At 55.3% G+C, this 18,728-nt stretch overlaps 2 protein-coding genes across 3 annotated transcripts; both read right to left on the bottom strand.

Moving 5' to 3' along the window:
* Nucleotides 1–482: 482 nt before the first annotated feature.
* HOXD10 (homeobox D10) lies at nt 483–3,925 on the bottom strand. The gene is made up of 2 exons (XM_041773213.1): nt 2,837–3,925; nt 483–1,458 (listed from the first exon to the last, which is right to left on the bottom strand). Exons 1-2 carry the CDS (start codon nt 3,789–3,791, stop codon nt 1,181–1,183), a joined length of 1,233 nt encoding a protein of 410 aa, XP_041629147.1. The 5' UTR covers nt 3,792–3,925; the 3' UTR covers nt 483–1,180.
* On the bottom strand, nt 1,324–14,193 carry HOXD11 (homeobox D11). 2 transcript variants are annotated; one of them, XR_005990564.1, is made up of 3 exons: nt 12,464–14,193; nt 11,252–11,706; nt 1,324–1,458 (listed from the first exon to the last, which is right to left on the bottom strand). XR_005990564.1 is itself a non-coding variant. In XM_041773216.1 (2 exons), exons 1-2 carry the CDS (start codon nt 13,242–13,244, stop codon nt 11,471–11,473), a joined length of 1,017 nt encoding a protein of 338 aa, XP_041629150.1. In that variant the 5' UTR covers nt 13,245–14,193; the 3' UTR covers nt 10,982–11,470. The 2 variants fall into 2 exon arrangements, 1 of the variants encoding a protein (XP_041629150.1); XM_041773216.1 differs by lacking the exon at nt 1,324–1,458 and having other exon boundaries at nt 10,982–11,706.
* Nucleotides 14,194–18,728: the final 4,535 nt, after the last annotated feature.

The following is an 18,728-nucleotide window of genomic DNA, read 5'->3' as shown; positions in this document are numbered from 1 at the left end:
CAAGCAAGACTGGTTTCAACCTAGCCCCTGACGATGGCACGCCAGCCAGAAATCATCAAGACCCCACTGAAAGTATTAAAAGAGTAACACAACCAAAACCAAAGACAGGAAAACACACAAATGGGGAGCTGTGAGGAAAAAGGCAGCGTGGCCACAGTCTTACTTACCAGGCTCTGGTTAGAGGGAAATCACACGGGTCTAGGATTCAATTATGTTACCATCTTGGGAAGGTGGGAAGGGGCGAAGACTCCCCTTCTTCTCAACTACGAAAACAGCACACCCAGGCTGGATGATCACTCCCCCCACCACTGCCAAATTTCAGCACCCTAGGCCTACTCCAGCCTCTCCCATCTTTCTTCTCCATCTATCTCCATCACCACCCCCAACTGCCCCAACAAGGAGTTTAACAGGGAGATAATCTCACCCAAGGCTTTCATTTCCACCGTAACACTTGTCCATTTCAGAAAGCAGAGGGAGCGAACTCGTTTCCAGAGTTTATTGCATTATACATGCGACCAGAACATGCACAGAAAGGACAGGTTGTTGTTGTACTTCTACCAAACCACAGATGCACCACAAGGGAAGGCTACAAGGCATAAGTCGTCAATATTCCATCTCACCAAGGACAATCGCTAAATTCATTTGCGAAAAGATACATTGTAATGTGCTTTTTTAGTCCCCCTCCCCCCAAAGCTTGTGGGTTTTCTTAATCTTTTTTTAAATATATATGTAATTTAAGTACTTTTAAGTACTGGATGTATTCAAAAACGCCATGAGATCATGGACTAACCACACACACACAGACCTTTTGTGTCAGGAAAAACATGAAAAAGTCACATTGCTGGATGGAATGAATGAACTGATGGATGCTGTACAGTTCCAATAAGTTAAGACCCAAATGAAAATGCGCAGTAATAGTTACCCTGCATTACGATGAAAAAAAAATAAATTACACGTGCTAGTTTTTTTTAATATATATATATATACTCATAGGGATTACAGATCACTTGCAGCACGAACAGAATGACCCCAAAGTCACATTCTAGCAGGAAACAAAACAAAACAAAACAAAAAACAAAAGAGCAATGAAGGTTTTTGTTGCCGCCTTCCCAGTCCTCCAGCACTCGGCCCTGGAACGCGGTGCCCCCTCTCCGATCCTGGCCTCCGACGGGCCTGGGACCTAAGAGAAGGTGAGGTTGGCGGTCAGTTCTCGGATCCGGTTCTCTCGGCTCATCTTCTTGAGTTTCATTCGGCGGTTTTGAAACCAAATCTTGACCTGCCTGTCGGTGAGGTTAACGCTCTTACTGATCTCTAGGCGGCGCTCGCGGGTGAGGTACATATTGAACAAGAACTCTTTTTCTAATTCCAGCGTTTGGTGCTTAGTGTAAGGGCACCTCTTCTTTCTGCCACTCTTTGCAGTGAGCCAATTGCTGGTTGGAGTATCAGACTTGATTTCCTCTAACAAAATTAAAGGGAGAAGAAGAAAAAAAAAATCAAGAATTTTTTTTTTCTCAGGCTTTTCAAATGTACCCTTGGCCATGACCCTGCTGGCAGCCAGGCCGCTTTGGGAAATGCTGGTATTAAACATTACTCATATGAGGTGGGCCCTGGAAGGGATTTGTAATTGATGCCAGATTAGTTTAAATGCCCAAAATGACACGATGGGCGGGTACTCTTGCCCTCCGTGTCAGGGTTCTCTCTCTTTCTGTCTCTTTCTCTCTCAACTTTCTGATCTGCACGGAACATTAGTACAATAGTAAACTTTCAGGATCTCCCCAGCAGCATTCTAAGTGGGCAGCTCATAACTGGGCTGGAGTGAAAAAAAGCAAACCAGAGCCTGAACAAGACTACCAATCCCACTGCTGCCTCACATCCCCAAGTCTGCCACTTCTTCCCCACTTTTCCTGCACAGGCGGGGAGCCCCACAACCAGGCTTATAGTGGCCCTTCTCTTTCAAAAGATAACCAAGGAACCGAGTACACCTTCTCCGACCTGCCTGGGCATTGTACTCCCCAGAATTTCTTGCATTCCCATTCCTTCTTGTCCCCACACAAAAGCATTCCCCCCCCCCCCAGAAATGTGGCTCCTTACTGTGGCCCACCTCTGGACACTGGGGGAGAGGCATAGGGACAGGGTTCCTCCTCAAAAAAGCCAGAGCCCCTGGCTCTTTGCCCCAGCTCGGCCCTAAGGCTGGCCCTGCCGGGGTGGGCCCTGCAGATTCCATCCTACCCCCCCTTCAGCCTTTGCCCCTTTTGCAAATGGACTGCAAAGCTTGCGGCACTTTCCCCAGACAAAGCCAAGGTTACCTAACCCCGCAGAGGCTGGGAGCCCTCTTCCCCAGCCCAAGCGCCAACCAGCCCAGTCATTTCGTTCCCATTGCCGCCCCCAAGCTCGCAGGATGCGGGGTGCATACATTTGAACACGAACACGGTGCCTTGGACCACCTTAAAATCATCGTTGGGTGAAAGGCAAAGCTGGGACTGCAAATCTGAGAAGGAGAAAGGAGGTTCTGGGGCCGTGTTTACAAGCCGCAGGTCTCATTTGCCCTCTTTTGTTGCATTTCAGGTCTAGCTCAGGAAAAATAAACCCGGCAAGCCCTTCCTCTGCCCAGGCGCCATCAGCGTGGGGCCAGGACTAGCCAGGAGGGCCAGGGCAGCCGGGGAGAAGCGGGGACCATCTCGAGACTGAGACTGCCCCTCTAAAAGCCAGGAGGAGCAGCACCTGCCAGTCGGCCCCGCCTCAGCTGCCCGGGCTCGACGCTGGGCACCCAGGCGCTCCCTCTCTGCCGGTTCCCGGGCTGCACGCCCCGCTGGGGTGGCAACTTGCTCATACCGACCTTTGCTTTCCTTCTCCTGTACTTCGGGACTGGACACGGAGACCTCAGCCAGGCAGCTCCTTTCTTCCGGAAGGCCGCCCTTGGCCTCGGGGCTCTCCACCTGGGAGACTTTGGTGGGCTCCTGGCCGCTCACGGGCTCGTTCATCTTCTTTTCCATCTGCAGCTGGGCAGCCGAGAGCTGCGGCTTGGCCGCGCCGCGAGGGTTGAGCTGGAGCATGACTGTGGAGCTGCCTTCGGGGCTGTTATTGTACTCTTGGGTTTTCCCGGTGGCGTAGGTCTGACTCAGTCTAAAATATCCAGGGACAGGAACCTCGGGGTTCTCAACGGGACAGGACTCAGGGACCAGCCTCTGGTACGAAGGGACCTCAGCAGAAATGAGTTTGTTGCGCTTATCAGAATACATGCAGCAATTGGATTCTTCCTTAATGTTGGTGGTGAAGGAGCAAGTGGGGACTTGCTGTGTAACAGGTTGCTCTATTCGACAAGATCTGTTCGGGTCTGTCCAACTGTCTACTTGAGGTATATAAGGATGCACATTCATACCCATATTTTGGTGGTTCACTTCTCTTTTGGCCAGAGACGGGAGCAGTCCACAGGTTTGCATTCCATAGGTCCCCATGTCTGCGCTAGGTGGTGGCATGTACATGCTGGCGCTGCTCGAATAAAAACTGTCACTCCTGCAGGCACTGATCAAGGAATCTACTAAAAAAGTATTAGCAGCAGGAGAGCTGTTGGGAAAGGACATTTTGGGGAGGAATTTGAAGAAGAGAGATTGTGTCCTTTGTAGGCTGACATCTCTAGGAAAACATTCCCCGTGTAATTGTGGATGCCTCTGCCGACCACATGACAACCAAGCCAATGAGATTTGAAAATGGCCTTGAGCCGCAGCCTCCTCGCAGGTCACGTGCTCCGGAGCCCGGCCGGCCGGCCGCGTAAGCACGGACAACAGCGACATCTACTACGCGGCCGCGATAGTGCGCGCTGCAGACAACCGGCCCGGCGCTCTCCGGCGCTCTCCGGCGCCCGCCGGCCTCCCCGGGGCTCGCTCCGCCGGCCGGCCCCACTCGGGCCCCCGCCCCGGCCTCCGGGCCCCGCTGGCGGAGGGAAAGGCTCGGCCAGAGGGGCGCCCGGGAGGGAAGCCGGGGCGCCGGGGCGCCAGCGCGCAGGAGCACTGCCCCGCACACACCCGGGCGGACCGCGCCCGGGCGCCGGGGCGCGGGCGCGGGCGCGGGCGGGGCGGGGCGGGGGGGCCCGGTGGCTCACGCTCTCCCGGGCAGCCTGGGAAGGTGAGTCGGCTTCCCCGGGCCCCGAGGCGCCCCACCCCCGGGGGCCACACTGCAGGGCGCGCTCGCCAAGACGCGGCCAAGTCCCCGCGGGGAGCGGAGGCGAGAGGGCGGCGAGGGCTCAGAGGCCAGGCAGCTGGCCAGCCCCGAGCCCCGGCCCCGAGCCCCGAGCCCCGGGCGGCCCTGGCGCTGTCCGGTCCCGCCTCCGGCCCGAGGGGCTGCGGGATCCCGGCCCCTCCGCGCCCCGCGGGGGCTGCGAGCCTTCGGCCCTCGGAGGACCCACACCCCGACCTCTGCGGCCGGGCCGCTGGGAGCTTTCAGCCCGGAGACAATCCCTCGCCAGCAGCTGGCTGTCCTCGAAAGCGTCCCTCCGGTTCACAGCAGGAGAACCACCTCGAGGTTTCCCTCCCTACACACCCTGATAATAATGAGCAGAGAGGAAGGAAGGAAGAGAAAAAAGATTGTTTTTCAAAGAGAGGGGGAAACTCTCGCCCTCGGACTCCAGAAGTTTTAGAAAAATGACTGGGCCGAGTAGGGGAGAGAGAGAGAGAGAGAGATGCAAAGGTGTCATTTGGTTCTTCTGCAAAAAAAAAAAAAAAAAAAAAATGTTTTCCTTTTATGGATTTTGTAAAAGCATTGGTTTCTGACAAGTGCAAGGTACAAAAGGTTGTGGAATTTATTAATACATATTAAGAAGAATCAGGGCGATCAATAAAATTCTCATCTACATTCTTGGGCTACTTGGTAATTTTCTTGCTTCTGAAGGTTTTTAAAGAGTTATACCCGCTGTTGCCACACACGGGAAGATATTTTATTAACAAATCAATCGAGACTTTGTAAAGGATAAGATTAATAGTTAAGATTTAGCATAATGGCGTTCGCTTTATGAATTATTGAAAATTATACTATTGATTTTTCCCCTTCGCTACCAACCAAGAAGGTCAATTTTTGTTTTAACACAAATCGTCAAATAGTAAAAGCTATACTTTTGTCAGGAGTTGAGTTTTATAGTTTTGGACAATTCCTAAAATTATTTGACACCCGTTTGCTTGGGTGAGGGGAGGGAGTAAAAAAAAAAAAAAAGGAATTGGGAGATTCTTGGTCCTCTGTTTCCTTTGGTGACGGAAAGTTCTATAAAGAGGATTTGGTCTGGGGTTGTGGTCGAGCTCATTAAAGAACAACCACCATCACCACCATGGAAACTCAGAGTTTTATGAGAAACTTCTCCAACAACTTCCTTTCTTGTTCTCTGGTTGCAGGCGGGTGAGCCGCCCTTCGGAAGCCCCGGCCTCGGGGCAGCAGCGGGGAGCTTTAACCTTGATTTCCAAAGGCTTGCCCGGGTTGAGGGGCCGGGCCAGGGCACGGGAGCCATCCCCGGGCTTCCCAGATCCCCTTCCCTGCACCCGAGAGACGAAAGGGGCCCCAGAAACCCTGATCGTGAACCAGTTCTCTGTCCGGGAAGGCGTCTGGGCTCTCTTCTCCCCACACTCGCCCTGTCATGGGCTGGCCTTGGATTTCAGGCCCAGGGACTGAACTTGTGGGCAAATTGGGTTTCCGCCTCAGCAGAACATTTCTTTGGAGCCCGATGCTCATTAAAGCGCCTCGGCATTCTGCGGGGGAACCAGGAGCCTGCTCACTCCTTCACAAAAACCTTTTCCAACAAACCCTCTGTCCCCCCTCCCTAAAAGGACTCTCCCCTGGCCTGGTGGAAACAGGCGCTGAACATTATTTTCGGCCTTGGGACCGCTTTGCCTGTCGCCTCGAAGTGCCCTCGCCCAAACAATAACCCCTTTTAAAAAACTCCGCGGTGGCAATGAGACAGACCTTTTAAACCTTTACGCAGCTGTTCAAATACAACATCATTGTCAGGTTAAAAGCCTGGCGCCTCTAGCTGCTCCGGCTGCAGGATGCCGGCCGGCGAAGCCCGAGGTTTAAACATTACCTTTCCGTAGGGGTGGCTGTTTTTAAGCTTGAAGATGGGGGGGGGGGTGGGGCGCGGGTGAGGAAGGCAGGAAAAAAAAAAAAAACAACTTTTGCCTCTGGTCTGCTACAGTCCTGTTCAAAGCTAACAGCCACTGATCAGCACCCCAAAAATGGTTTTATCAGACGGTGGAGATCACGATCCCGGCCCCAGTTAAGCGTGCCCAGGGCTGGACAAAGTGCCCGCTGCACACGCTCTCGGCAGGCGCCCTGACGCCAGCCTGGCGCTCCAGGACGGTCGTCCCTCTGCATCTCAGCCAGGGGAGCTGCCTGGAACTCGGCTGTCCAATTCTCCCTATCCCACTCGTGAGGCAGGACTGTTCAATCTAATCGGGAATTTTATGCCCATCAAAAGCCCTTTCATAATCTTTATTTATACATGAAGAAAACATTCAGGCTAAAACCCAGCCATTCCTCGCGGAGCGGGTAGGTCTGCGGTGAGCCAGTACAAGCAGGATCTGCCTTCCGAATTTGGGGGCCTTTCTGTTTCAACTCTCAGTGGCTTCAGGCTCTCAGTCACCCCGACATTAGATCTGGCTTGAAGTGGGTCTTCTTCATTCACAGAAAATATGTGTATTGCCTATAATTTTGAATCTATTATCACTAAATTCTATTTTATTCTTTCTCAAATATCTGCCTTCAGACCAGTTCCCTGAGGCCAGAGACTCCAATGTTTCAGAGAAATTTTATAATAAAAATGGAGCAAAATAGAAATAATACAAGAGAATGATGTAGACCTGGGAGGATGGAAAGTTTGGCTGAGACTCTAAGGCTAGGATGAAGCAAATGGAATGAAAAGGCAGTGCCTTCCAAGGCCAGCCTGTATTTTGCTTACGAGTATTTAATGTAGCTGCATAGCTGCTGTTTTCGATCATCTTTAGATCAGTTGGAGCAGTTACCATTAATAATAAATCAATATTGCACTATAAAGGAGATGAATATCCATATTTGTACCAAGACCTCCTTCTCCCTGGCACAGCTCTTTTCCGAGAAAAAATTAATAGGGTCGCCTTAGCAAGAAATTAGCATTTGTAATCAAGAAGTGGCCTGCATCTGCGCTCCTCTGTCACCAGGAAGAACAGTGACCCTGGGCCTGAGTAGACCTGAGGACTCCTAGGTTTGCCCTGAATTTGGGCCCTTAGTGGTCTCAGGGCTGTGCCATTCTTTGGGGGCAGAGTGGATGGGGACGAATTTTAAAGGCTGCTTCCCCAGGGAGCCCCTCCAGGTTGCACTGTGCACCTTCCAGCCAATGTGAAAAGAAATCAAGGGGGCAAATGGGCAGGCTGTGGAAGCCACCACCAACCCAGTGAAGAGTCTGTGGGGACGGTGCAAAAGGGCTGGCTGCTGGGGAGCCTTTTTCAGTTACAGACACAAAAGACTCCTACTTGGCGCACTTTCCCTCCACCTCAGGATCGGAGACCTTGGTGACTCAAGAGACATGGCCTCGCTCCTTGAGCCCCACCGGCTCTGAGCAATCAGGAGGGGTCGGGTCTGCAGCCCCCCAAGTCCTGGTCCGATGCTCTGTCCTTCCTCAGGCCCATCTTGGGCGCTGCTGGCAGGAGAGGAACCGCAGACTGCTGAGCACCCGTTGTCTGAGGAAGGCTGCCAGCCAAGGCCAAGGGGCCCTCAGAGGCCACACGCGCCCCTGCTGCACCCGCGGGGAAGAGGAGCACAACGACATCTGGGGAGGAGGGCTCTCTCCCCACCTGGCCTGAGACCCAGGTTAGGCTCTGAGAAATGTCGCTTCATGGCAGCCAAGCAGGACCCGCGGTCAGACAGGCGGGAGCCACGGGGGCCTGTGGGGAGCACCTATGCCTCTGGCTGGCGCCTCACTGGGGGGCTCATGGCGCCCCAGCCTCCACTGACGCCGATGCCAGCTCCCAGGGGTGGGCTCAGGGCCTTTGGTCCGGGGTTTGGAGAAAGGAGACAGAGGCGGCAGAGCCGAGGAGGCCAGCACTGGTTCTGGGGGTTGCCGGCGCTTCACGATGAACTTCGGGCCAGAAGGGACGGCCACCCTCCCTTAGAACCGCCCGCGTCCTGGGGAGCCTCTCTCTTGGACGGAGGATGGTGACACGGGCCCTCCCCAAAGTCCGGGGCTGCGCGGAAGGGGCGTGGGGGGCTGGCAGGGCTGCAGCGAGAAGGCTCTGCCAAGAGCTGGGGCCAAAATCACATTCTGTGCTCCAGTCCCGCAGGCGGCCGCGCAGAGCGGCCGGGCTCCTGTCAAATGCAAAGCTCCGTGGCCTCAAATGCAATCCCCTTTCTAAGCCGCTTTGCCTCGCAGTCCAAACGCTCCCGGGCCGGCCTGCGGCTTCCCGCGGCCGCGCCAGCCCAGCCGGGCCCAGACACCCCAGCTCAGGGTTCCGCCGGCGCCTCTCGCTGCCGGTACCCCCGGGTGCCGGGCATGGCCGGGGTGGGGGGCACTCCCTGGCCCACAACGACCCCCTCGGGCCCGACGCGTCTCATTTTCCCTGAGACCACACCAAGCTAAATTGCCGGCGCCCCGATCTGTCTTAAACAAAAGCCTTTTAATCATCCCCGGCGGTCGGTCGGTACAAGGCGGACCCTGCTTTTGGGGAGGAGCTGGTCCTACCCTCATATCGTTCTCCATACTCAAACCAACAAGAACATTAATTTCCCTCATTGAAACAACTCGCAGTGGCATGACCTATTTCGAAATGTACCTATTAGTCTTTAAAAAAAAAAAAAATCTCTCCTTGACACCACCAGGCTATGGCAAGGTATTCTTTGCAACAGCGTTATCTTGGAGGGGACAACGATTGGGTGATTGTCTGTTTCAGGAATCCGGGTAGCTCCCTTTTCTCTGTCTATACACAAGTTCGCACACCGTGGTTGCTTAGAACAAACAAACAGCAAACAAATACTTAGTGGCCGCCTGTTACTAACGGGCTGAGATTGCCTATTAGAATCACTATTGGAAAGATAGGGTACCGCGGCCTCTGCGCCAGACGCGGCTTCTGGAACGTGAGCACGCCCCCGTGTGGCTCTCCAAGGCCATGCAAACGGGAAATGGTATCTCTTGGTTCGGCTTACCCAAGGTGGTGGACACACAAGCTTGCTACATTTAGACGCAGTTAAAAAAAAAAAAAAAAAAAAAAAGATAGATGGAGAGAGAAAGAAATAAAGCAGTTTTAAGCTCCTGCAACGATCATACTACTAGGGCATTGACATTTTAACGGACGCCCAGAATTCCACACAAAGGAATCCCCTTCCGAACGAAATTATTCGATTGTAGGCTTTGTTTCTCTTGCCATTTTCACCAAAGGTTGAGGGACACTTTGGAAAACAATATAAATATTTTCAGTTTTGTAAAATGAATATTTTCATATTCAAAGAAAGTTCGGTAATTTATCTGACGGGGTAGCATTTTTTTTTTTTCAAATATAGCGAAGCTGTAAATCTGACTAGAGCTTCCTCTTTCAAATGCCTGCTTTTAAAGCCATGGTTTTTCATTAGAGCAAAGGGGATTGCTATCTATGACCCCCCCTCCAAAAAAAAATCCACCTCAGTATATATACCATCTGTATTTAAAAAAAAAAACAAAAACATGCTGGTAGACACTTAAATCTAACCAGTATTTTAAAAAGAAGTCAAGTGCTATTGAATTACACAAATGTTTGAAGGGAAATTAAGGTTATTGATCCTGAAATTAAGGCATTTGCTTAGATTTATGGTGAGCCCCTGATATGATGCTGTGTGGTCATAAATGTATGTGGGGGTCTGGAGGTGTGTAAGCATGTGTGTGTGAGAGTGGGTGGCGGCTGAATATCACAGAAGAACCTTAAGGCGCCTAATTATTCAGAAAGGTTAAAGGTGATGACCTTGACATTTTGGAAGTTCAAAGGCATACACTTATGCACTTATGTTTTTCCTCCCCCCCCCCAAACTTTGGTAATTAAAAAAATTTTGCATTTGGAAATGCATACCTCCTCTGCAGATGCATGGAGTACTGTACATCTTATGGATTTTTTTTTTTTTTTTTTTTTTTTTTACTTTGGGCTTAGAAGAGGTTAAGAGTCATGATTCACTTTACTTTTTTCAGAGGGAGAGATGCTTTTCTCACTCCTACAGTTTATTGCACATTGCGGAAATCTCTTTTGGGCCCACCAGAAGGTGTATAATATAACCCAATTAAGCTGTTTAGAACTTTGGCTTTTATGGTGTTGTCTAGACAGTTCAAGGTTTTGTAAACAGCCTGGCCTGGCCCTGCAACATAAAGTGCAGTTCAGCCCCCACCACATTCTTTAACTTGAAGCGATAAATGCAGTGAGAAGTGGGTCTGCAGCCTCAGGCCCTATTCCAGGGAGGGGTCTTCCCTTCTCTGCCGCATGCCTGCTGTGACACTAGCAAGGATCCCAAGCCCTCTCCCCACTGGTAACTTCCTTTTCAGCAAACCATTATTTTCCATGAAGGTTTCTAATTTTGGCTGCTTTTTTTTTTTTTTTTTTTTTAAGGGACCCTGGCTCCTTGACATCTTGTTAGGAGTAAATTTGGATTTTCTAAAAATTTTTTAAAAATGGTTTTTGTCTTTTCAGAAATTCCAAGTTCACTACACTGGGAATGGGAGGAAGAGACTTCCTTCTTAAGGTTCCTGCTGCCCCAGCCTGATTGCCTGGAGAAAGCAGCCCCAGAATGGCTGGGTTAGATCCTCAGTTCAGAAATTCATCCCTGAAGTGATTTTTAACAAATCAGTGTAGCCTAGAGAGGGTGGGAGAGAGCTACTCTCATTTCAGCAGGATTAAAGAGCATTTCACTTGATTTTCAGTTGCATATGGGAGAAGGTTCTGACCACTAAAATACCCTAATCAGACACTAAACTTCTTTAAAGAGGAAAAAAATCATATAGTGTGTTCAAGCTGCAACCTCCATTTTACTAGAAACCATTTATTCACACAAAACACAGTGACTTATGCCTTGATACGACAGACCAAAGATACATTTCCCAGAGTTTAAATAATCTGCATTCACCAAGGGGGATGGCCGGGTCCCTTAAACTCAGAACAAAAACAAGTGCCTTGCAGCCCAGCGGCCTAACTCTCTACAGATCCCACAGCGTCCCCACGGGGACTCGGAGGGAGGGAGCGAGAACAACAGCACATTGGCGGTAAAATTGTAAAGGGACGTTTGCATTTACCATTTTCCCCTTATTAGGATCCATTCGGCCAAGTCCCCGGCCTCGTCGGCAGGCAGCAGTGGTCGCTGGGAGGTCCCGAGTTGACCGTGGGAAGGAATCGTGGAGTTCCACAGAGAAGAGGCGTCATTAAACCCAAGGACATTGGGCCTGCCGGGGGCAGGCTGGTGGGGAGGTGGGTGGGTGAGTGGGGCTCTGGGAGAGGGGTGCTTCCTGGAGCTCTCAAAATAAGGGGTTTCCAGTGAAATACTGCAGACGGTCTCTGTTCAGTTTCTTTTCTTTCATTCTACGATTCTGGAACCAGATTTTGACTTGCCGGTCAGTGAGGTTGAGCATCCGAGAGAGTTGGAGTCTTTTCTCTTTGTTTATGTACACGTTAAAGAAAAACTCGCGTTCCAGTTCGCGGATCTGGTACTTGGTGTAGGGACAGCGCTTTTTCCGGGACCGCTGGGGGGCCGCTGCAAGGCAAAGAGACCAAGAGGTGAGAGAGGCGGCTGACTGCCCACCCCCGGCCGCCTGCCCGCCGGCCCAGGCCCGCGCGAGGGCCAGGCCTCGGCCCCGCTGGGGACGTCCCCTGCCGCCACTGAAAGGCCCTGCCTGCGTCGTGGGGGATGATATATGGGCGGGCACAGGAGAGAGTGCGGGCGTGGACGTGTGTTCACGCCAGGACACACACACACACACACACACACACACACACACACACACACCCCGTGGCACGGAGGTGGAGAAGCGGAGCGCGAGGCCGGCTCGGAGTTGGAACCCGAAGGGAGAGCAACCCGAGCGCGCCCAGGCATCCGCTCTACTCCAGCCAGCAGCGCGCGTCAGCCAGGGGCTTGGATAAAGTCCAGTTCGAGGATCTCCCCACCCCACCCCCCCTTAAAAGCAGGAGGCTCGAGTGTCCACACTCACAAAGTGGCTTGAAATCTCCCCCCACCTCACTCCAAGCTCTCCAGCACCGCCCCCCCCCCAAACTGGGGCAAAGCTCTCTCCGGCGATTAACGTCCCCTTCGAAGTCTACCTTAAGCCCACCTAAATTGGTTTCCTATCGTAAACACACTTTACAACGGCCCGGGAAATCTTATAGGATGTATAAACCCCCTCGAACGCTTATAAAGTAGCACATAAAACGGCGCGAGCACAGGGAGGCCCCCGCCGCCCCCCCGCGCCGCCGCCCCGGCCCCGCCGCCCACCCCGCGCCGCGCGGGAGCCTACCTGTGCCGCCGCTCTTCTCGGCCCCCGCCTCCCCCGGGGGCCCCTCGCCGTCGCCGCCGCCGCCTTCTGCCGCCCCCTTGGGCTCCGAGCCGGGGGGCGCCTTGGCGCAGGGGCTTGCCCCGCCGCCGCCAGCCGCCGTCTTGGGGTCGCCCTTGTCGGCAGCGCCCTCGGGCTGCGGCGGCGCGGGAGGCGGAGGGGGCTGCGGCCCGGCGAACGGGGGCCCGGGGGCAGCCTCGTAGAACTGGTCGAAGCCCTGCGGCAGGATGCCGTTCCGGCCCACGGCGCTGTAGAAGTTGGAGGCGGCGCCCGCGGGGCCGTGCGGCGGCCCGGGCGCGGCGCACACCGGCTCGGGCGCCTTGAAGAGCACGTCCGGCCGGCGGCCCGCGGGAGGCAGCAGCTCGCGCTGCATGGCCGCCTCCTCGGCCGCCGCCGCCGCCGCCGCCGCCGCCGCGGCCGCCGCGTAGTAGGGAGCGTAGCCCCCGGCGCCGCCGCCGCCGCCCCCGCCGGGGCCGCCCCCGCCGCCGCCGCCCCCCGCGCCGCCGCCGCCGCCGCCGCGGTACGGCCACTTGGCGCGCTCCAGGCCGTAGTCGCGGAAGGCCACCTCGCGCACGGGCTGGACGTGCGGCGCCAGGTTGGAGGAGTAGGGGAAAGTCATCTGGCAGGACGACGGCTGCGACAGGAACGACGGCTTGCTGGCGAAGTCCGACGGGGCCACGTAGTAGGCGCAGCCCGGCAGGTACATGCTGGCTGCGCTCGGGCCGCACTCGTCAAAGTCGTTCATGGCTCCGCGGCGTGCGCGCCGGCGAGCCCCGGGCCGCTCCCCGCGCCGCCAACCTGAGCCATCGATTGCACAAGAGGCTTGGGCCAGGATCAACTAAGCAAAAATCCCCACCGGGCGCTGACGTGCAATTCATCTTGATTGATTCTGGTGGTAATTATGTCACGTGACGCCATGGAGAGAAATGTCCTTATATCTATATCAGCTCTCGCCAACACGCCCCGGGACGGCTCCTGGCGCCGAGACGCGCGCGCGCTGGGGGCGGACCAGTCTCCCTCTCCAGCCCGCGCTCCCCGGGCGCCCCCTGACCGGGCTGAGCCGCAGGCCGGTCACCTGTGCGCCGCCGGCGGCCGCCACTGCTGGGTGCATCTGCCACCGCCCGGCTGGGCCGCCCGCCCGCGCCCGCCCGCCCGCGCCGCTTTAAGTACGCGGACCGAGGCCGGCGGGGAGGAGGAGGGAGGGGGAGGAAGGGGGAGGAAGGGGGAAGGGAAAGGAGCGGAGAGCAGAGGGGGGAGCCCCAGCCCGGGGCATAGGGGACTAGGTGTGAGGTTGTGAGGTTCCCACCCCCACACCCCTTCCTGCAGCCGCTCCCTCCCCCGCGACGCCGCCACCCTCTGCAGCTCGCCGGTCAGGAGCTTGTTGCTTCTTGTTCAAGGGGCGTAATTGCGCCACTCTCGGGGCGCACGGAGCCCTGATTTACATATTTCTTAGCCCTGCGCCTTCAGCGCAGAATAACTTGGTTGATTCTCTCCACTCCTGACCCCCGGAGCGCGAGTGCCAGCCTCGAAAACCCCCACGCCAAAACCGTGCCAGGAGCTCACCCAGGCCAGGCAGGGCCTCGGTGCCCAGTCGGACCTTTCGCCCTCTCTCCTCCGCTCTCTGTTCCCGTCTCTTTTTCTCCTTCCCTCCTTTCCATTCAGTCTTCTCGCTTCTTTCTCGCCTGTCCTCTCTTCTCCCGCTCCCTTCTCGTGTTCCTTCCAGCCTTCTTCCTTCCTCTTCCTTTCCTCTGCCTATCTCTGTCCCCTGATGCTCTCTCTTCCTCTCCCCTAGCTGTGTGCCACCACCCCTGTCCCCTCTCTGCCTTTCCTCTCCCAAAGCTAAAGCAAGGAGGAAGTTCAGACCTCGGAGACGCCCGGTGGCCCTTCTAGAAGCTGGGGGGGTCTGGTGAACAAAAGGATCCGGAGTCCTTCTACTCTAAAGGAGCCTGGCCTCCCACTCCCCACCAGCCCCAGACCAAGTGTGGGCGCCTCCACCCTCCTCACCCTCTCTGCTTTTTGGCCTGGACCGGGACCAGCCCGCCTCACAACCAGCCCCTTCCCTGCGTCGGAGACCCGCCAAGGCCTAGGCATCCACGCCGCCGGCTCTCCCCTGGGCTCCTGCGGTGCCCTTGGGCCCGCATGGTCACTTCGGGGGTGGGGGGGAGCCCCCGGGAGGTCCGTTGGCCCTGGGGAAGGGGCGGAGTGCTCTCAGCAGCTCTTTCCTCCTGGCTTGAGCCTCTCTGCAGCACTTGGCCCTGAGAACCCCCCATCCATGTGCCCCAAGGCCTCACTTTCCTCCAAGGCCGCCGTCTCCCTCTTTCCTAGCCCTGGGGGCCAGGCGAGGCCTGGACTCCCGCCTGCAGGAGAGCCGGCGCTTTCCAAAGCTAAAATCAGTCTCTCGGAAGGAAGCTCCCCAAACCCGAATCCCAGAACCGAGGTCAGGAATCAGCCCTCTCCCCAAGATTCCTCTGCCCAGGCAATCCCCGCACTGGGTTCTGGGCCTCAGCCCTACGCCCAGGGTAGGTGGTGCGGGCTGTGAAGCTGGTTCCCTCCCTGGCCCGCCGCCGCAGTGCCCGTGTGGCCAGCTCTGCCCACCGAGCCGACAGACAGAGAAAGGGCGGGTGATCCGAGCTCATATCTATTTTCTGGCCGCTGTGCCCCCCTTCTCTTTTTCTCCTCCCTCCTCTTCTCCCTCCCACTCTTCCTCCGCCCCCCTCCCACCTCTGCTTTGCTCGGAACACTGCGCAAACAGGTCCGTGGCGAGTGGAGGCCAAGGAGGCTCCCCCGCCCCAGAACTGCCCACCGTCTCGCGCACCCTCCTCCCGCCTGGCACCCGCGCCCAGATCCCCGCTCGCCCCTTTCTCCTCCGAGCAGACCGCCCGCGCACTTATCTGCCTCCCATCTCCATCGCCCGCCCCAGCCTCTCCCTTTCGGGCTCGTGGTCGACGCCCCTGGATCTCTCTCCTAAAATGGCTCCCCGGACACTGCACACTGGCCCTGCGGCAGCTCAGGACCCAGGGCAGCGGCAGCGGCCCCCCCCCCGCCCCCGGCGGGTCTTTACGCATCTGGGAGTGCGCGTAATTCTCGCACCTTCTCTTTGCACAGGGTGGGGCGCAGGCAGCGCGCTGCCCCCAAAGCGGAGCCTGCTGACCGCTGGAGAGGGAAATGGGGAGGACGGAACCATTCAAGTTCAACGACATGGCGATGGCGGCTCGGGCTGGAGCCGCGCTTTGGCGGGGGAGGGCGCGCCATCTGCAGCGGCGCGCGGGTGCACCCGGGAAGGGGCCGCCGACCCCTCTCGGCTCGGCGGCGCGGGCGCCCGCCCCCACGCCCCACCTGGGGCTTCCGTTCCGGGCCCAGCCGGCTTCGGCCTGCGGCCCCCAGCTCCCTCCGCGACCCTCACCCCCAAACCTAAGGAAAAGCGCAGCCCCCCGCCCCGCGCGCCCCGCGAGGACCTACCGTGGAGCCTCCGGCGTTGTGGCCTGGTCCTTGCCCGCGCGGCCCCCGCTCGAAGCGTGCGGAGCGCGTCCGACCCTCCGGCACATCCAGCTGCTCCGCGAGCGCTCGTCTCCGCGCAGCGCCCAGACGCGATGCGGTAATTTCGAGCCACCCAAGATAAGACACTAACTTGACCTTAACTTTGTCAGGGCGCCCCTGGTATCTGGAGAACGTGAACAGACACTGTCTGGCAGCTCTCGTAAAAGCTGACTGGGGAAGGGATTCTGAGTCATTTCATTTATTGCCACTACAGTTCTGCAAGAAGGCTTTTCCTCCCTGCCAAACTTTAATTATTTATGCTCTTTTAGGAAACGAAAGAAGAGGAGAAACGGGAGGGAAAACACCCAGAGCCAGTCCCTTCCCTGCAGAGCCTTCGGAATGGGCTCCCTAAGTCAAGTGACTGGAGAACAAAAATGTGGGGAGATCACCTTTGTCCAAGGACGGTCGGACAGGCGCGGTGCCCCCCCTCCTCCCGAGGGGGGGTGATTGCAGCTGGGAGAGGCGGGGTGAAGAGGCACCCCCCCCCCCCGCAGACATGAATATTTACAACGGTTCCGGATTTCTCCTCCACCCGCCGGCCTCCCGGAAGCCTCCCCAGCCCGCCTCCCTCGGGGAGAGCCCCCAGGCCTTAAGAGTCCCCCGGTCGGCCCTCTGAGCTTGCAGCTGGTTGAATGCCAGCCGAAGCCATTTTTTCTCCTTTAAAACCCTTCTTCTTGGTCAAGAGGCCTGCCTGGACTGCAGCATTTCGGAGGACGCATTTGTCTTTGTGCGAGGGAATGTTGAGCACTCAGATTTCAGCATCATTTCTCTCCGCGTTTGTTTCTTAGGAATTTCGCCGCGGTTCCAAATCCCTGCCAGGACCTTGGCTAGGAAAGGAGAGAGGACACCACCGCCTTTGTATTTGTGCAGATCAGTAAAGGGGACAAATTTGAAAAAACACTGCTGAAGCCCCAACGGACAACCGAGATTTTGCACTTAGAATAATTTCAATCTCTTTGGGGAGTGGTCTCCATGAATTTCTCCTCCCACCCCACATCCCAGGCTAAAGAGAAAAAAACGTGATGATTTAATGGCATACATTGGAAAGAACCGGTCTCTCTCTGTTATCCCAGGGCCTGCGTCTAAGTCCGGTTTCCTAGTCCTTTACCCAGCCCTCTGGACCTATAGTCTGCGTGTGGCCTCCGCCTTTGTTCTGCTGTTTTGGGGGAGAGACCCAGCTCCAGGTACCAATACCTCTCTGAGCCCCATCAGGTGAGAAAACATTCCTGAAGATAGGGCCTCTGCAGCCTCTTGCTTCTTCCCCCACCCCAACCCACCCTGCCCCCCACCGTTATATTTTTCTTAAAGGAACTGTTTAAAAAACATTTTAAAAAATACACATCAAAATGTATTTCAGGAAAGGGGAGTTGGAACCCATGAATACTTGGTATTAGAGATTTAATGGTTTTGCTAATTCTTCCACTTGCTAAAAGCCAGCAATTGTCTAGTTCCCATTTCAAAGCTAGCTGGAAATTGAGATCTGCAAGAGGATGGTGAATACTGAGCAGGTTTTTAACTTTCCCAGCCTCAGCTAAAGGCTCCTAAGGCCTGTGGGGTGCAGAGGCCACATTTCCCAAGGAAGCCTACTGGGCTCCTGGCAGAGATGTCAGTATGGAGGATTTCCAGCGGGCACAGCCTGTTCTAAAGAAGCCTGACCAGGGAGACGTGTTTTGTATTGAAATCTGAGGAGCCTCATATCTTGACAGCAGCCCCCCACCCCCAACAGCAAGCCTTAAAGTTTGAGAATTTAGGCAAAATACAGAAGCCCTGGCCAGCAACAAGCTGAGAGTTCACTTACTGTGGGAGACACACTCAAATCTGCCCACAGTCCCCGCACCTCCCACTCAGATGTTTCATGCACATCTTGTTCATAGGCTTTTATACACCATTTTCTGACCGACTTGGAAGCCATTTTCTCATTTAATGAACAGTCAACACCTGCAGTGAAACCACAATCAGGAAAGAAAAACGAATTTGGTGCCCTCAAATCATTAGGAGGGTATCCGAAACGTTTTGAAAAATTGACATCAGTCCCTTGACACCTTGACTGGGACCTGGATATTTATTTCCACTCAAAACATTTTGATGTATCTGATATATACAAGCTCTTGGGTTGTTGTTGTTGTTGTTGTTTAACAAAATCAAAACAACAGAAACCATGCACAACAACTATTAGATAGCAAAGAAATTGCAATTAGTCAACATAAACTGAGGTCATTTGGGTGGAGGCTTGGGGCTCTCTGTGAGGCGCCCACTCCATATCTTAAGGCCTAGTCCTCCACTGAAAATAAATCACTGGACTTCGGGAAGGAATCTTCAACTCTTTGGCTGTCATACACCTCAGTAGGAGTTGGGGGGCGCTACTTCTCAGAAGGAGAGGGAAAAGGGGCAGGGGTGTTAGAAGGAGCTTGGGGGGGCCTCCCTCAGTTTCACTGAGGGTAAGCCAGGACAACCCAACATATGCAAAACAACTCCGTGTGGCATCAGGAACCCCAGCTTCCAGAAAGCAAGCCCAGCAGGGCTCAGGGCCTTACCGCTCCAGCTCCATCGAGGGAAGCCAGCCATGGCCTCAGAAAAGGCACAGTGGCTGAGGCACAGAAAGGCCCCTGGTGGAGTTGTCCGGTGGTGAAAAGGGTAAGAGAAGGGAACTTCTCTCTATTTGGTCAGAGCAGTGACCAGGGGCTGAGAATTT

This window comes from Vulpes lagopus, chromosome 11, assembly GCF_018345385.1.
Source record: "Vulpes lagopus strain Blue_001 chromosome 11, ASM1834538v1, whole genome shotgun sequence".
Lineage (NCBI taxonomy): Eukaryota > Metazoa > Chordata > Mammalia > Carnivora > Canidae > Vulpes > Vulpes lagopus.
This window is presented reverse-complemented; position numbering and strand designations above follow the sequence as displayed.

What these genes read in the sequence shown, in the direction of transcription:
- HOXD10 (XM_041773213.1), bottom strand. Translation starts at nt 3,791, where the DNA reads ATGTCGCTGTTGTCCGTGCTTACGCGGCCGGCCGGCCGGGCTCCGGAG. An exon ending in ACAGGAGAAGGAAAGCAAAG is followed by an intron (nt 1,459 to 2,836) that starts GTCGGTATGAGC and finishes TAATTTTGTTAG; the next exon opens with AGGAAATCAAGTCTGATACT.
- HOXD11 (XM_041773216.1), bottom strand. Translation starts at nt 13,244, where the DNA reads ATGAACGACTTTGACGAGTGCGGCCCGAGCGCAGCCAGCATGTACCTG. An exon ending in CGAGAAGAGCGGCGGCACAG is followed by an intron (nt 11,707 to 12,463) that starts GTAGGCTCCCGC and finishes TTTGCCTTGCAG; the next exon opens with CGGCCCCCCAGCGGTCCCGG.